This window comes from Drosophila pseudoobscura, chromosome 3 (genome assembly GCF_009870125.1).
Source record: "Drosophila pseudoobscura strain MV-25-SWS-2005 chromosome 3, UCI_Dpse_MV25, whole genome shotgun sequence".
Lineage (NCBI taxonomy): Eukaryota > Metazoa > Arthropoda > Insecta > Diptera > Drosophilidae > Drosophila > Drosophila pseudoobscura.
The window spans coordinates 10,691,754-10,708,436 of NC_046680.1; the positions used below are offsets into that span (position 1 = coordinate 10,691,754).

Genomic DNA, 16,683 nt, shown 5'->3' on the forward strand with positions numbered 1-16,683 from the left:
ACACAATGGAATACACTCATCGACAGCTACACGTAAAAACACCCACATACATCCATACATACTTATGTGCATAGATAATGTACATATGTGTGTGTGTATGTATGTAAATGCTCGTACGGCTTGTTGAAATGTTGTTGGCATTACAATATCGCATTTATTTTTTATGGCCAGCGCGCGAGCTTTAATTCGCAAGTTTCTTTTCCATTTTGTTTTATTATTCTTTTTTGTGAATCTCTTTATTGCTCGCATATTTTTTGTTACATATACAATTTGTATCTTTGTATATTTTGGTCGAGCGAAAGGGTCGCCTCGTTTGCTGTCTCTTTCTCTATCTGGCTGCCTGATTTCAAATTAGTTGAATTGTCAATGCAAAAAAAAAAAACAACAACAAAAACCACACATATGTGCACGCATACACCTATGCAAAATACATATGCGTGTGTGGCCGTCTGTGAGTGTGTTTCGTAATGTTTCATTTGGCCGTTGTGTTTTTGTTATTGCGTCTTTCTTCATTTACGAATTTCATGGATTTCCCTAAAATAATTTTTGTTGCTTTTCCGCTGTGGTTGTTGCTTTTGCCTTTGCCTTCGCCTTTGCTGTTATTGTTGTTGTTGTTGAGAAACCCAAGTGACTTTCACTGCCAAACAACATCATCAGCGGCAGCGGCAGAGACAGAGCCAAAAACAGAGGCAGCAATCCATTCCGGGACCAACTGACTGAGTGACTGACTGACTCCGCAATTCCACAGCTCTGCCACATAAAACTTCGCACTTAACTGAATTTCATTAAATTACAATTTTTAATTTCATTTTTTCTTTTTTACTATTTTGTGCAATTTTTCCATTCCTTTTTTGTGGAAAGAAAAATCACAAATAACTTTTAAAGTGTAATAATAATAATAATAATAATAATGGAGTTCTTTGAGGAGTTCTTGGCGCCACATATGTATGAAATCTTTATTATATTTTTATAGCTTTCATAACATTTGCTAATTTTGTGGTCTTGGGTTAGAGTTTCTTAAATCTTTGGGATGTTTGGTATATTTTTTGCTAATAAATCTTCAACAAATCTTCAGCATATACTCTTAAAGATAGTAACTATTTCTTTGGATGTGCTAACCCTCTATTTGAAACATTTGATTTCAAATCCATAAGCTCTTAATCAACCATTAAATTAGTATTTATCAAGATATTTGGTGCAAGAGTTATTCTTGACGTTTTCCTTCCTTCGTTTCCCTAGAACCAACTTATTCTAGAGCGGAGTAATGGGGTAATGGTGTAAATGGGGGGGGGGGGGGGGGGGTCTTGGTTTACCTTTGATGGAACCGCTTGAATTGTTTTGTCCCGCCGGCGACTGGACGTTGCTTTGACCGAGGTTGTTGGCGTGTGCTTCCAGTTTCGAAGTGACGCTGCTCCACATGTCAAACATCCGTTGCGTATACATAATTATTAGTGAGAAATGCGAAATGCGAAGCTTTGGTGACGTTTGTAGTGCGTGTCTATTGCTGTTGCTCTTCCTGTATCTGATGTTGCAGTTGCCGTTGATTGGCAAAGTATTATGTACACTCTGAGTTGGTTGTTGCAGCCTCTGATGTACTCAGCCACGCGCTCATGCCGCACGCCTTGCGGGGGTGGCGTATGCGCAATCTGTATGCTTTTTGTCCACCGAATGAATTAGATGCTCGTTTACGTTTAGTTTAGCTTTAGCTCTACTTGTGTAAATGTGTAAAACGTTGTATACAGGACTCAGTATGTAGCTGCCCTTCGGTTGTGATTTCTGTTAGCCAACTTCTTATTGCACTTGGTCGTCCTCTTGTCTACTATCCGCTGCTCGTTTCCATATAAGTATGTATATTTAACGAATGAATTTGCTTCGATTTTCGCCTTCCGTGTGAATCAAGAACTATCACAGTGTGTGGGTGTTTATGAGACAGTGGGGTTGTGAGAGGGGGGATGGGGGGCTGCCAATCGATTTAGGTATGTATATGTATATAATATGTATATATGTATATGGTGTATATTGCTATAGATGTATACTATATAATGATCTAACGTTGTCAGGCCTGTAGGTACTAAATTGTTGATGTTGCTGGATCTGGTTATATAATGTTATATATTGTTGCTTGTTTGCTTGTTTGTTTTTTTTTTTTTGTTTTAACTATTTATTAATAAGACACTTGTTCGCGTATGTTTTAGCTTGTTTTTGTTGTATTTTTAAAGCGATTTATCAATGATTTCTTGTTTAATTGTTCAACCATTGGCTCAACCCTTTTGCAGAATATGCAGATTGTTGCTGCTGCTGTTCGTAGTGCTGCTGCTGCTGTTGTTGCTGCTGCTGCCGCGAGAGTTTTTGTTTTTTCCTGCTTCGGGCAGGGGCAGTGTCAGGGGCAGGGGCAGGGGCTGCCTCTGCTGCTGCTGCTGCTTTATCACTTTCACTGCGCTGTTGTTGTTGTTGTTGTTGGTGTTGCTGTTGCTGTTGTTGCCGCTTCTCCGGTTGCAGCGATTTTTATGGTTGCTGGTTATTGTCTCTTTGCTGCCGCCGCTATTGTTGTTGCTATGCTGACTGTTTTGTCGATTTCTCTGTTTCGCTTGATTCCAAATCAAAATTTCCAAAAATACGAAAATCTCACGACAATTGATTCCGGAAGACATTTAGGCGCAGCGCACTCGTTTCCCCTCTGAACGGCCTGGTCTAAGTCGTCAGTTTGAACACCTTGATGTACAGAATGGCTTGGCCAGTCATGTGAATACTTTTGCTACGCACTTTCAGCCAGGGCCAGGTCCTGGCACTCAGCATATTGCTCGGGAGCGGGGTGTCGTCTACGGGTAAATACAGGGTATCACAGTGGCAATTACATACATATCTATCGATTGTGGGTCGATCAAGGGACAGACACGGGTCGTTCATCGATGCGCGCGCGCCTCTGCGTGTGTGTCGATCCGAATTTCGCTTTAATTTCCCAACATCACGAGGAACAGGAACTGGGCCGACCACGACCACGACCACCCCCTCTAAAGCCCCTCCTATGGCCCTCCCCTTGGGGTTGGCAACTACTGCGCCCCTGCGCCCCTTCTGGCGGTGATTATCCCACAACATGAGCATGGAAAATCGATAGAGAAATGGGATTTAAGGGTGCCCCCAGACAGACGAGAGGGTTGGGCGTGGGTGTGTGGGTGTGCGGGTGGGGGGTGGGTGCCCTATGCTGGGGCAAACAGGCAAAAAAATAAAAAGGCACGCTGCCGCTGAGTGCAACGCGAGTGAGCGCCGAAGAAACGAGCGCATAAATCTCATCGTCAGTTGTGGGTGTGTTCGTGTATGTGTGTGTTTGGGCTTGGGTGTGTGTGTGAACATAGAAAAAAGTTCTATGACCCAAACACATACAATCACACAGGCACACACGCAGACAGAAAAACACAAACGAGCCGGCAAACCCAATGAATATGAAAACATTTTACTTTTCCCCCGCTCTCTCTTTCTCTCTCTCTCTCTCTCTCTGTCTCTGGCCTGCCTCTCTGTCGGCTGGTTACACGAGCACGAGTGGGTGAAGCGGTGCGGCGCGGGGGTGGCGATTACTTTGTTGGAGGCTTGGGGTGGCTTTGGGTGGCCATGCGGAAGCCCCCGGCAGACATATAAAATACGTCACCAAAGCGACAGCCAGCCCCCAGCAACAGCAACAACAGCAACAACAACAACAACAACAACACAGAAATTGTGCCAGCTCACAGAACGAGAGCGGGACAGAGAGATAGCGAGAGAGAGGGAGAGAGCGAGAGATATTTACATACAGACAGAACGCAATGAAAGAAGAAAGGCTGAAAAGAAAATGAAAATGAATAGTCGCACACAGCCGGAGAGGCGAAATACGGCAAAATACGGCAGCGGCAGCGGCAGTAAAACAGTTAAAATGAAAAATTCTCTCGCAGCGACGACAACGAACTTACTAACGGTACCCCCAAGCTAACGAGCCGGTCAAGCCGATGATGATAATGACGATGACGATGATGATGGTGGAAAGCGGAGAGCCGAGAGCGGGCTAACGGGTGAGAAAGTAGTGTAAGAGAGAGAGAGAGAGAGAGCGCGCTCTCGCGAGGGGGAGGAAGAGGCCCGGCCGAAGGCGGTTACAGTTACAACAGAGCGACAGAAAAGCAGACGACAAACTTTACATGGCATCGCAGTCGGCGTCGCTGTCGCTGTTGATTCTACTTCTGCTACTGCTGCTGCTGCTGTTGCTGTTGCCGTCGCAGTACGTTGACGCCGACGAAAAAGACCAATGACCTATGGGTGGGCTCCGCTGCTCCCGCCGCCTCCCCCTCCCGTCTCCACCCCAGATCTGCTTAGGCTGTTTTCCGCTTCTAGCTGTTGGGCGGCAGTCTGGGGTGGCACACTTATACCCGACGACACGACACATGGAGTGCTGGGCTGTGTGTCGGTGTGTCGGTGTGTGTGTGTTCTACTAACGGTAATGCAAACAGTTGGCGCTGCCAGGAGGGGAGCGGTAATAGGAATGGGAACGGGGAATGGGAACGGGAACGGGGATTTCGGTGTGGAAGTGGATGTGGGTGGGTGGGTGGGTGGCTAGGCCTCACGATGATGATGGCGGAGCAGGGACCCCAGCGACGACCGACTTTGCTCTGCTCTGAACTCTGGGCCGCAGTGACTTACTGCCAACTGCTGCTGCCGCCTACTTGCCACTGCTGCAACAATAACAATTGTTGATAATCATAATGCTGCACAATGGGAAAAGCAGCAACTACAAAGGGAAAACTAGAAAAGCTCCACTAGAAAAGGGCATCTCGTGGATTTGGGTTCCTCCGTTTCGGGGATCTCCGGAGAGGGGGCCCACGGAGTGGGCAAGACAATGGGCCGCACTATGAAAGATTACAGGAAAACTTAAGCTGACAGTTTTGCCTGCTAGAGCATGAGGAGGCCTGGAGAGGGGGAGGCATCTAGCTGCCCAAATTCTTCCCCCTTAACCCACAACGCGGGATCCCCAATCTGCATCGATCGTATGGGTGAGTATATCCAAAGTGGTCCGATTAGAGGCCAATTGATTATTCCAATAAATTATCCAATTTGTTGTGCCGATGGGGGCCTTGTTCCTTGGGTTCCGATGGGCAGTTTTCATTTCTGTTAATTTTCATTTAATTTGATATTTTTATATCCTTTTCGCACACACAAACACGGAGGCGCACACACACACACGCAGAGGCGTGCATCGATCGATCGCACACATACACTGAAATTTGCGTTGTTTTTGTTACACAATCGAATCCGTGTGTCCGCCGAGGGGGGTCGGCGTGGGCTTGGCGGGCGACAAGGGCCGCGCTTTTGCATTCCTCTCCTCCGCTCGGAGTCTGGAGTATTACGTCACTGGCACTTCCGTCGCTAACGGGACAGAGGTAAAGGCAGGGGGGGGCCGCATTGCAGTTGCAGTTGCATTTTGGTTTTGGTTTTGGTTTTTATTAGGCACGATTTGGAATTTGAATGCACTCGATATTGATTGATATATACTCTATCGCTATCTCGCTCGCTCTCTCTCTCTCTCTCTCTCTTTTTCACCCGATATATATTTATTCTATGATTTTGTTTTGATCTGAAACCGAACGAACTTCCACAGAGTTGCAGATTCGTTTATCTGCTGCTGTTGCAATATTCCAATATTCCTGCTGCCGTCGCCGTTGCCGTTGCCGATGTTGCACTTTGGCTAGACACACACAAACACACACACACGAGCAGGCACGCAGTGGCAGTGGCAGTGGCAGAGAGGGGCCGCGCGCGTTAATTTCGTGGCTTTCGGTGCTTTTTGGAGCCACTGGAGCCGCTTGTAACCGTTGGCGGCGGAGAAACGCATAGACGCACGGATAGACGGACACGCACGCACACGGATACACGGATTCACGCACACGGATACACGTATACACGGATACACGGATACGGATACGCGGGCAGTCACCGGCTGATGGGAAATAATACAGAGTAAACAGCAACAACAAATAATTAATAATAAAGATACAACGCGCTGCGCATCGTAACCCGCCGCCGCATTCGCTCGATTCAAAGTGTAGCCGAAGAGTGCCTGCCGTGCCTCAAAATGTTATCGAGTTCGTTGTCGTCCGTACGGTACGGCGGCAGCGCTGCCGCAGAGCCAGTGGCAGCCAGCAGCCAGCAGCGAGCGTCGCAATGCGGTGTGTGGCAGCAGAGAGCGCCGGAGAGCGGCAGAGCGGCAGAGAGGCAGAGAGAGAGAGAGAGAGTTCACGGCAGCGGGGCAGGCAGCCCCCAAAGCAGCGCTGCCCGCTGAGTGGGTATATGTGTCTCTGTGCCGATGACTTCTTCAGTCTGCCTCTGCCTCCACCTCCGCCTCCGCCACCGCCACCGCCTCTGCCCCTGGCCCACGTCCCCTCCTGCTGCTGACGCCCCACCAGCTTTTTTCTGTTGTCAGCATTCCGCTTTGGGCCGTTCATTCGCTATGGCAACCAACAACCAATCGCTCCGAGGCCCCAACACTCCAAAAAGTTGCCCAGAGAGCGGCAATCAGCTGTTGCCGTTTGGCTCTCTTAAAACAAGACATTCTCCTCTCTTTGCCCAAAGAGAGCGCTAGAAAAGCAGTGAGAGAGAGAGAGAGGGAGCTTTTGGAAAAGCTGGCGCTGTTTTTCCGTTTCCTTTTCGCATTTCCCGGTCGGTCCCATCTGGCTCTGCCTCTGCCTCTGCCTCTGCCTCCCGCAATTAGCAGGTCAATTGCTTTTTAGGGCAAAATGTGTGCACTGCAGTTGACTTATTCGCCAGAAAGCAGTCGGCAGCATTTAAATACGGTCCCCCATGCCCTACCACCCCCCACCCTACTATCCTTTAGCCCTCTTAAATGGATATTGGCCATAAACACATTATATATTCTTTTGTACATACATATAGTGTATTTATTAATTTTATAAATATTTAAGATCGCTTAAAAAGCCACCCATCAGCAGTCAAGGTGAACTGCAGCCAATTAAAAATGTTAAAATTAGTTTAAACATTTGGCAATTTGCTTTCGAAGTTTGCCAAAAAATATATAAAAGCCAAAATGAAAAAAAATAAGATTCCATGTAAATGTTGAAAACCGAAACTTCGCGCTCAGGCCATAAATTAATATTTCATTTGTTAATTTATGGATTTTCGATGCTGGGCCATTAGCTCTGAAACTATCTCCCAGATCCGCAGCGACGATCGTGTGTGTGCAGCATAATTCGCATTTTGCATAGACGCCAAAGAGATGGGCGCTAGCCAATTGGCGGGGGATTACGACATCGCCCTGGCCCGAGCAGCCCCAGTCCCAGCCCCAGACCCAGTCCCAGTCCCGACGAAGTTTGGCAAAATCCGAAATATGATAATGAAACTTCGCCACGCTCGATCGGAGGCGAAGGCAGCCTCATGCGGCGCTGACCTGGCTAATGGTCGGGTCGGGGCAGAAGATTCATGCGTGAAATGCAAAGCGTTGTTCAACCAAAAATTATAATGAACCTGACTCCAATTCATAGGGGGATTACAACAATAACCGTCGATATATATACATATGTATGTGCACAAGATTGTGCACAAAAAGTGATAGTGTGAGTCCCCATTGACAAGATATATCTCGTAATCTTTCCGTTGCGACATCTTCGACGACATCGACAGACGACCGCAAAGTCCATCGACCACGTTCAGGGTCGCCGCCGTCGTCGCCGCCGTAGACCCATCCGCAAAAAGGTTCGGATTAGGAAAACCTCTTTTTATGCACCTTTTTGCCAACCATTATTATGTGGGCTAATCATTGTCAAATGTGCACGTGACTGGTGGATGACCCAAACGAGTTTCGTGGGAGACTAGAGCATATGAGTCATATTTGGAATGGGAAACTTGTTTCACTTAAAGCAATATTTAAACTAATAAAAGATTATAGAGCCAGGAGGACTTTTGAGAATGATTGAGAAAGATATTCAGTTTGTTCTTGATTTCGCTTTCGCATCGAAAAAAAGATCTTCATTTTGTAAAGTTATACCAATCGCTGGATTACTTTCACATATAATGAGGCTTAAGGAACTCAAGAGAGAGCATTGAACGGGAGACACTTGCTTCTGGGCTTGGTTCTACTTGGTCCAGTTGGGACGGCAATTAGGTAACATTTGATGTCGATCGCTCATCAATCACGGGGCCGAGCAGGGCCGACATCCAGCCACCGCCCCCCGGCAGGCTAATGAGTACGGCCGCCCTGAGCAGAAACTATCAACAAAAACAAAAACTATAAAATATAGATCAATCTTGGCCGACTGACTGTGGGGCTTCTGCAGGGGAAGTCGTGTCAGTGCCTGACACTCATTTGTAGCCATCAAGTGAGCAGAACCGAGCAGCTCTGGGCCCTGGGGCGATGCCAAATCAATTTTTCTTTCGGCTTAGCTGGAAAAGCTAACCTCCCCCCTCCGCGCCCCCAGTCAATCGTCCCTTCAAGCTTGAGTGCCTACAGACGTTGATTCTATTATGTTTTAGCTTGGGTTTGAGCCTCCCCTCTTTTATTCTCTCTCTCTTTCTGTGCTTAGGCTCCATTCAGCTAACTGTATAGTTTGTAGTTGACGCTTTTACCGCTAGGGTTCGAGCTACGGTAAAAATATGAGCCAAGAAGAAGAACCAGCAAGAACAGCAGCAGCAACAGCAGCAGCAGAGTCTTGGCCATGTTGCTGGGTAGCCAGCTCATTCGAGCCGAGCAGCAGTAAAGCGAATATGCCGGGGCAGCGCGATTCGCAAAAAACAGGCAGAACGACAGAGCGGCAGCGGGGAAGGCAAGGAGAGACTGAAACAGCTAACAGAAACAGAACCTAATGGCAAAGAACACCTAGACATGGCCGGAGCGAGTGAGGCTTATTTAGTATGTCAAAACATGTTCTTGTTGCTGTTGGTTGTTGGCTGTGGAAAGTGGGACACTTGCCTCTGCCACTGGCGCTGCCTCTGCCACTGCCTCTGCTGCTGCAGCCACACAAAGGTGAATAGCCAATAAATCGAGGCTTGTAAATTGAAATTCTTTTTAGCATGGGGTGTGTACACCTGTTGTTGCCACTGCCGCTGCCACTGCCGCTGCCACTGCTGGAGCTGCTGATGTGTCAGCCTGTTAATTGCTGCTGAGGATGCTTGCGCAATGGGCGTTCATTTGCATAGCTTGAATTTTTTGGATTTTTTTGATTCTTACGAGTAGGTTCTGGGATTCATGCGTAAGGGAAACCACGAATGGGCCATTGTTCACTCTGAGAGCTCTCCCTTCAGAGAGTAACCACCCGACCCTTTCGCACTCATTCAAAGAAGACACGAGGAAGGATCCTACACGGTCAAGGGTTTCTACATATGAAATGGGTTTACGGGCACCGACGGTCTCTCAAGCTTCTACGAATTTTTCGAATACTTAGCTATGACATGAAGCTAAGATAAGCTCCCAATATTTTTAGACCATTTGGTATTACCAAAGACAAATATATACATAGATAGATAGATGAGTAACGCCCATATATTTAAAGGGTATACGTTTGTTTTGAAAGTGGTTTTAGAAGGCCATAAGGGTAATCCTCGGCTCTTAGTCCATTATAAGTCTTAAAATTCCAAGCAGAAGTTAGGCAATTAAATAATTTAAGCGAGGCTGCACAAGGATGAGTCCATATGTGGGAAAAAGATGGATTCTCATTAGACTGCATTACGGGGGGATTAAACCACTACTCCAGTGGTCTTAAGTCGAGTTGAGTGGCTGTCAAGTGGCAGCGGAGTGAATGGCTATTAATCGGATATCGGATTTACCTGTCATGGCATTGCTGCTGGTGCTGCTGCTGCTGCCGTGGCTCTCTCTGGTCGATGTGGCAGATGGGGCAGATGTTCCCTGTGCTGTTGTTGCAGCGGGCTTCTGTGCGATGAGCAGCGACATTGGCGGTGGCGTTCGTTCCTTGGGCGGGTCCCGCCCCTTGGGATGCTGGTTGCTGATGATGACGGGATTGCTGATGGTGCTCTCGCTGGTGTTGCTGGTCATGGTCTTGCAGACGGAGCTGATGTTGCTGATGCTGCTGAAGCTGCTCAGGCTGCTGAAGCTGCTCGACCTGGCCAGGGCCGGGGGCTCAGACATATACTTGAGCTGCGTTCGCGCCGGCTGCTGCCTGGCCACTCTCTTGGGGGCTGGCGGCTCCTGGTCAGTCTCATCGTCCGCCTCGAGCTCAGCCTGCAGCTCCGCCTCCAGCTCCAGCTCCGTATCCGTATCGGGCTGGACCGTGGCTATGATGGTGCCGTCCTCATTGGTCTGCTCGAAGCACACATCCAGCAGCGTGGCCCCGCTGCCCGCCTGAAGGCCGGCAATGTCCTTGAGGTCGATCCAGCTGGCCCCCAGCTTGTCGGCATCGCTAAGGGGCAGGCTTAGCACCCGCGTATCGCCCTCGTCCACGATGTGGAAGGCCTGGGTCGGCTCGATCTTCACGATGATGGGCTGATTGGCCAGGATCTGGGCCGGCGGCGCGCTCCCCAGCAGGTTGGCCATGTTCTCCTCCTCCTCGTCGGCGGCCTCCAGCTCGCTCAGCTGCTGTTCTATCTGCAGGTACGTGGCGCTGGTGGTGCTCGTGGAGCTGCTGGTGGTGGTGCTGGTGGTGGCCACCGAGTGCTTCAGCATGTCCAGCTTCAGCACGGTGCACTTGTCGGTCTGCTGGTACTGGTGCTGCTGCTGCGGCCGTTGCAGGATCGCCAGTGCGGGAGTGGCGGCAGCTCCGGAGCCACCTGCATCCGAGAGGAAGGCCAGAGGCGGAGATGTGGCTGTGGCCTTGTTGGAGGTGCTGCGAACATGCGTTAGCTGCGGCGGCTGGGTGGTCTGGCTGGTCTGGGTTGCCGGGCCACTTCTGGTCACGATCGTGGTGGACACCGGCAGCGGGATTATCGATATGGAGGGCACCTTGCTGCGCAGGCTCGCCACGGCAGCGGCGGTGGCGGCGTCCGCATCGATGTACGTGTGGCTGCCACCGGGCGAGGCCCTGTTGCTGTTGTTGCTGCTGCTGCTGCTGCTGTTGTTGCTGCCTGCGGGCTTGGCCTGCTGAATCAGCAGGAGATCTCGGGGCCTATCCGTCGTGGCGGCTGTTTGGAGCAACTGTACGGAGAGTCTTGCTGGTCGCTTGCCCCCCTTTTTGGGTCCTAACGCCTCTTAACGCTTAAACACTTTCACTTGCCTCATTGCTCGTAGTTTGATTTCGTTTATTGTTTGATTGCTGCCTGGCTTGCGGTATTTTGGGTGTAGAAGCACAACATCGAAATAAGTAAATTCAAAATCAGCCTTACGAAAGTGCACTTAAAATTGTCTACTAAACATACATTATTTTCTTCACATTTCCCTTCGCGCGATTGCTTGTCAAATGGTGTAGATACCGGGGGGAGTGGGGGGATACTGGGGACTCGGAAGGACCTGTGGGGGGGGGCTGCCTAATGCACCTGTGCGTTTCGTTTCGTTTCGTATCGTATCGTTTCTTGTCGATTCGATTCGTTCCTTTGGGCTCGCTCAACGTGACCCCTGGGCCTGGGCCGAGGCTTCTTTGTGCGATAGACGCGATAGTTCCGATGCCGATTGATGTGCTAGTCGGTTTGATTAACTGGTATGTCTTTGTTTCTCTCACTGTCGATTGTGTCTTTAAATACAACTAATGGATTTTCCTTTTGGCCACAATATGCTGCCGCTTCTGGGCTATTGTGCAGCGATTGTTGCTGCTGTTGCTGCTGTTGCTGCTGTTGATGTGTATCTGTGGCTGTGCCTGTATCTGTATCTGTAGTCGCGGCTGCTTGTAGTCGTTGTCGTTCGCGTCCTCGTTGTTGTCATCCTCGCTTTCGTATCCTGCTGCTGCTGCACATGCAACGAGGAGCTGCTGGATGGCTGCAAGCCTGCGCTGCAGCATTCGGTGGAACCAGCGCCATTGGAACTCGCCGACGTCAAATCAGTTGGAAGTGTGTCTCTGCCAGCGCTGCTGCTCTTGCCTCTGTTTATTTCCCACATTGCGGCACGCAATCACCACCCACCACCCACCATGCACCCGCACCCTCACCCACACACACACACACCACCAGCCGCCCCACCATCAGAGGCAGCGGCAACAACGACAACCACCAGCTGCTGGCGAGTGGAAAGTGGCTTGCCAGTGGCTTTAATAATCGATTTTTCAGCACCAGGCACACATGCAAATCGATACGATCCGGGGAGGGGGCCTCCTGCAGGGCTCTGCTTTCCCTTTTCCTCGACTCCTCCGGATGCACGGACTGTTTTCAACGTTCTCGAAACACTTTCACACCTACTCGTATGCAAAGGTCTCACAATTCAATTGTTTTCCATTTTTCCCACTTGCCGTAATTCACTTTCAAGGAATCAACATGTCACGGTTGTATCCCTTTTCACTTTTTTCCCGAATTTTCTTTGGTTCTCGCTGGGAAATGTGCAAATTTTCATTGATTGGATGCGTCGCGCGCGCGTTTTGTGGCTTCTGGTTGCAGGTGCACTCCTCGGACTGGAGCAGCAGTTGGTAGCAGCTGACCGAAGCTGCGTCCTTTGCAGGAATGTGTCCCAAATTCGAGTGCCACAAACACATTTCCTGCTGCCGCTGCCGCTGCTGCTGCCGCTGCCGCTGCACAAACTTTCCGTTTCGTGGGGTTGCTTCCTCCGCCAGTGGCCAGGCTTGGAAGAGGAGGTGGCCGGGCTAGCGCACACACACTAGCGCACTCCGCTGGGAAAATCGCACTCCACACCAACGGGCATATGTATGCCGCACACACACATGCAGCGGAAAAATGGGACTCGCTGCTGCGAGCCGCCGCGAAATAGGGTTAGTAGGCATAATGCCAAGTGCATAGCCGGGAAAACTGGAAGCGGACACGAGTCGATACGCACTCGGCATTGCTGCGCAGCCTTTTCCACCCCTAAGCGCCGCTCTCTCCGTGTCGGCTGGGAAATTCCCACCGAGGTGGAAATCCGTTGAAGGGAAATTTTTGCCCGCCTGGTGGTGGCAGTGAACAGGGCGGGAAGTTTGAATTCATTCTGTATGTCATTCACGATGTGATATGAGAATCTGGGAAAGCATAAGAGATTCGATCCACAAGGAGTCCACAAGGAGTATTTACTCATCTATGGATTCCGATCCAGAAGATAAGTAAGAGAATATTGTATTGGGTTGGGTTTGAGTTGAACTCGAGTCTCCCCCAGCGTTCCCTCCACCTCGATCTCAAATCAGACTCAGGTCAGGTGTTCTGTAGAACTAAAAAAATGTCTTAGACCGCAACGATGCACTCCAACAGAGTGGGGTCTGAGCAAAAAGAAGAGAAACCTCGCATTACCCAACTCAGATTCGGATTAATCGGGCCCTTACGGATCGAACCGGATCGGTTCATTAGCGATCAGTGCGATTGGTGCTGGCGGGGGGGCAGACCATCGTCAACCGTTACCAGCGTCAACCGCCAACCGCCAGCCACCAACAGTCGAGAGTGAAGAGCTAAGAGTGGGGTCGGGGGACGCGGGACGGGGCCGGGGCCGGGGCTGGGGCAGCCATCAGCATTAATATTTCATGTTTTTCCGTTGCTTAAATCATGTTAGATTTATTTTGTGCTGGTTTCAGCTGCCGTCGCTTGCGTTGCGCAACCACTGCCAAGAGCCAACTTGTTCTGGCCCGGGCCCCGGGCCCCAGGCTGCGGCTTGCAACTTGGCTAGAGCACCGTTGGTTCTAACGTGAAATGTGTGCCTCACCGTTGTGCCCCGATCGAGGCTGGTTCTTCTTGTGGTTATTGTTGCTGTTGTTGTCTATGCCGATGCCGATGCCGATGCCGATGCCAACCTGTTTTCCTCCATCGTCATTGTGCAGAACTCTCCGAAAAAGTCCCGTAAGAAAGTCCCAGTTATTCAAGAGGAAAAACCTGTTACACGCAACTGGCTCAAAGCTGATTGCTTTGCTGCTGCCAAGAACAGAACATAGCAGCAGAATCGAAAAGCCTCAGAACGGCAGCGGCAGCAGCGGCAGCGGCAACAACAGCAACGGCAACAGCAAGCCCCACAAACAAACACGTTAGTACCGTTGTTTCGGATTCTTTGTTGCGCAACTGTGTTGCAAGATTAGCTGCGACTCCGACACTGCCCCCGCCACCGCCACCGCCACTGCCAACTACTGGTTTATTGCAGCGCTGCTGTCGATGAGGCAACAGTGGCTCATTGTAGTTGTTGCTGTTGCTGTTGTTGCGCCAGCAGCCGCTCAGCGCCTTGAAGATGTTGTAAAATCTTTTGGCTAGAATCGGAAATCCACCAGAAACGGAGACGCGGACGGGGATGGGGACGGGGATGGGGATCGGGACGGAACCATTGCATGTCTTGAAGCTCGACTGCTTATTCCATCCATCTATTCGCGGCTATTGAAAGCCGTTGCCTTTTATGATCAATTAATTGTTGTTGCTCTTTTAATGATTTCATTAGACCATCGACTATGCTATAGCCCTGCAAGGTTGATCGTCGGGGGGGTGTAATATCACCAGAAATATTTTGATTGCCAGCGAAACTTTTATGTTATTTTGTTTTCACCTTTAAATTGATTGCGAAGTCGATTAAGTTATTTCATTCGTTTGATATACGTTATATAAAGATGAGACCCCACTAACACAAAGATAATTCATTTATAAAATCTTGAAAATAAAACCATCTGTTGTACGGCATGATGTAAGGATCTTTTGCAGAGCTATCTAATCTCCATAAGATCTACTCTCTTAAGCTTAAGCTTTCCATTCGAGGTAGATAGCCTCGGATGGCAACTTTTGTGGTTAACCTACTGACATATCCATCCATATTCAGCTACAGCTACTGTATTTAGAATCTTCAGACAATCAGAATAATTAATAGTAGGAAATTATCCGTTTCTCCGATCCCAATGCCGTAGAAATCCGTGTATTCGGACAGATTACTCACCTCTGATAGTGCTTGGCATGTTATCCAGATTCACGGATCTCATCTATGGGTGTATAAAGAGTGTTCCCCGTAGGGCAGAGTCCCGGTCACCCGATCAGAGTCGAAGCCTTGATCCCTTCACGCAACAAGATCATTGGCTGGAGAAGAAACATAGTGGACCGGGCAGGGGACGAGTCCTGAGTCGGTGTCCGCTGTAGCTGCCACTGAGCTAGCTCCGGGCAGAAATAGATGACGACACAAAACGTATTTCAAACGGTAAAACGGGCCAGCGAAGGCGATGATGATGATGTCGACGGCTGGCGGAGGGAGTCGCGCGCGAAACTCAACGAATCGGATCAGGAAGAAGGCCGAACGATCTGCGCTGACTGGAAGTGAGACGAGGGGAAGAGCCGATGAGCCAGCTTCCAGCTTTCGAGCAACCAAATGTACTGGACTGGACGTGGGGACACACGATTGCACACTAAATGGCAGAAGACCAAGGCGAAGACCCGTTGCATCTGGCCTGATCATCATCTTCTGCGGTGGAGTCGGAGTCCGAGTCCGAGTCATCGTCATCCCCGACGGGAACGGGAACGGGAAACTGTGTGCAAGTGTGCGAAAATCGGTGTACGAAGACGGTTTGAGCCGAGAAAGGAGAAAGGAGCTGTAATAGCTCCCACCTTCCACCACCACACAGACAGACAGACAAACACACACACACGCACACCTGAAAGAAGGGGAAGCAAAAAAGAATCAAAATTCCTGCTAATTAAATGCGTGATCATTGCTCGAAAATATCCACTCAGCAACCAAAAAAGTACAAAAGATGAAACATTCATACAAATCTTTGTATGTACATATGTACATAAAATACTTGTAAGAAAGAGTCATGCGTGCATTTCATCAGAGATCAGAAATGTCCGAGAGTCAGAGACCTGAGAGCCGTGACGTCGCGCTGCTTTGGGGCCCGTCGTGGCGGCGCTGGAGCTTTCTCAGTTGCACCTTTAATCGCTGAATAAACAGGAAGACTTCTACGGCAAACAGCACTCACACACACACATTCACGCCCGCTAGAGAGGGAGAGACATAAAACAGGTTGAGAAGTACCGCTAAGCGGGAAGAAGAAGAAGTCCACTTGGAGCACGGCAGAGCAGAGCAGAGGAGAGAGCCCCAGAACTGAACATAACCGAACAGCAGAGGCAGCGGCAGCGGCAGAGGCAGAAGCAGAGGTCAACGAACGTTCTTAGCGCTCAAGCAACGGCGGCCACAAGAATGAAGGAATCAAAACACACGAAAAAACGCCAAGCATGTCGAGAGAGCGTCGACAGAGCGGAGAGAGAGGGCGAGAAAGAGAGCGGGAGCCAAGGCGTGAGCAGATGAAAGAAAGTATCAAAAGAGAAAGCAAAACGATCAGGCGCAAAAGAGAGCCAGCCAGCCAGCCACTATCTGAAGAGAGAGCACAGGTGAGGCGAGTGAGCGATGTAATTGAAGAGCGGAAGAGATTGTTCGAAAATGATATTGCATTCTTCTCGCCTGTGTGTTTTCATATGCATTTCAATACAGATTTTCGGTTCTTTTCTGTTGCTCAATAAACTCCGTAAGCTTAAACGAAATGTATTTTTAGCAGAAAATTTAATAAGAATGCATTCGGTGGAGAAAAGAGAGTGTGAGAGAGAGACAGGGCGAGCTAGGGAGGGACTGCGTGGCGATGGGGCGGTCGTGTCTGCGCCCCAACAAAAGCCGCTTTGTAACTGTCTGTA

The 16,683-nt window shown here is 49.5% G+C and overlaps 2 protein-coding genes across 4 annotated transcripts in view; both read right to left on the bottom strand.

Moving 5' to 3' along the window:
* Positions 1-15,340, bottom strand: part of Hr3 (Hormone receptor 3) — a 30,902-nt gene extending 15,562 nt beyond the window's left edge. The window contains exon 1 of one of the 3 annotated variants that reach the window (XM_033377856.1): positions 14,945-15,340. In XM_033377856.1, the coding sequence (XP_033233747.1) occupies positions 14,945-14,987 (43 nt within the window). In that variant the 5' untranslated portion in view covers positions 14,988-15,340. Of the gene's footprint in view, positions 1-1,313; positions 2,019-9,792; positions 11,035-14,944 lie in introns of those variants that run through there. The other 2 variants (XM_033377854.1, XM_033377855.1) reach the window with 2 other exon arrangements.
* LOC26532956 (putative uncharacterized protein DDB_G0277057) lies at positions 2,138-6,109 on the bottom strand. Its single transcript, XM_033377857.1, has 2 exons — positions 5,236-6,109; positions 2,138-2,819 (listed from the first exon to the last, which is right to left on the bottom strand). Exon 2 carries the CDS (start codon positions 2,649-2,651, stop codon positions 2,262-2,264), a length of 390 nt encoding a protein of 129 aa, XP_033233748.1. The 5' UTR covers positions 2,652-2,819; positions 5,236-6,109; the 3' UTR covers positions 2,138-2,261.
* Positions 15,341-16,683: the final 1,343 nt, after the last annotated feature.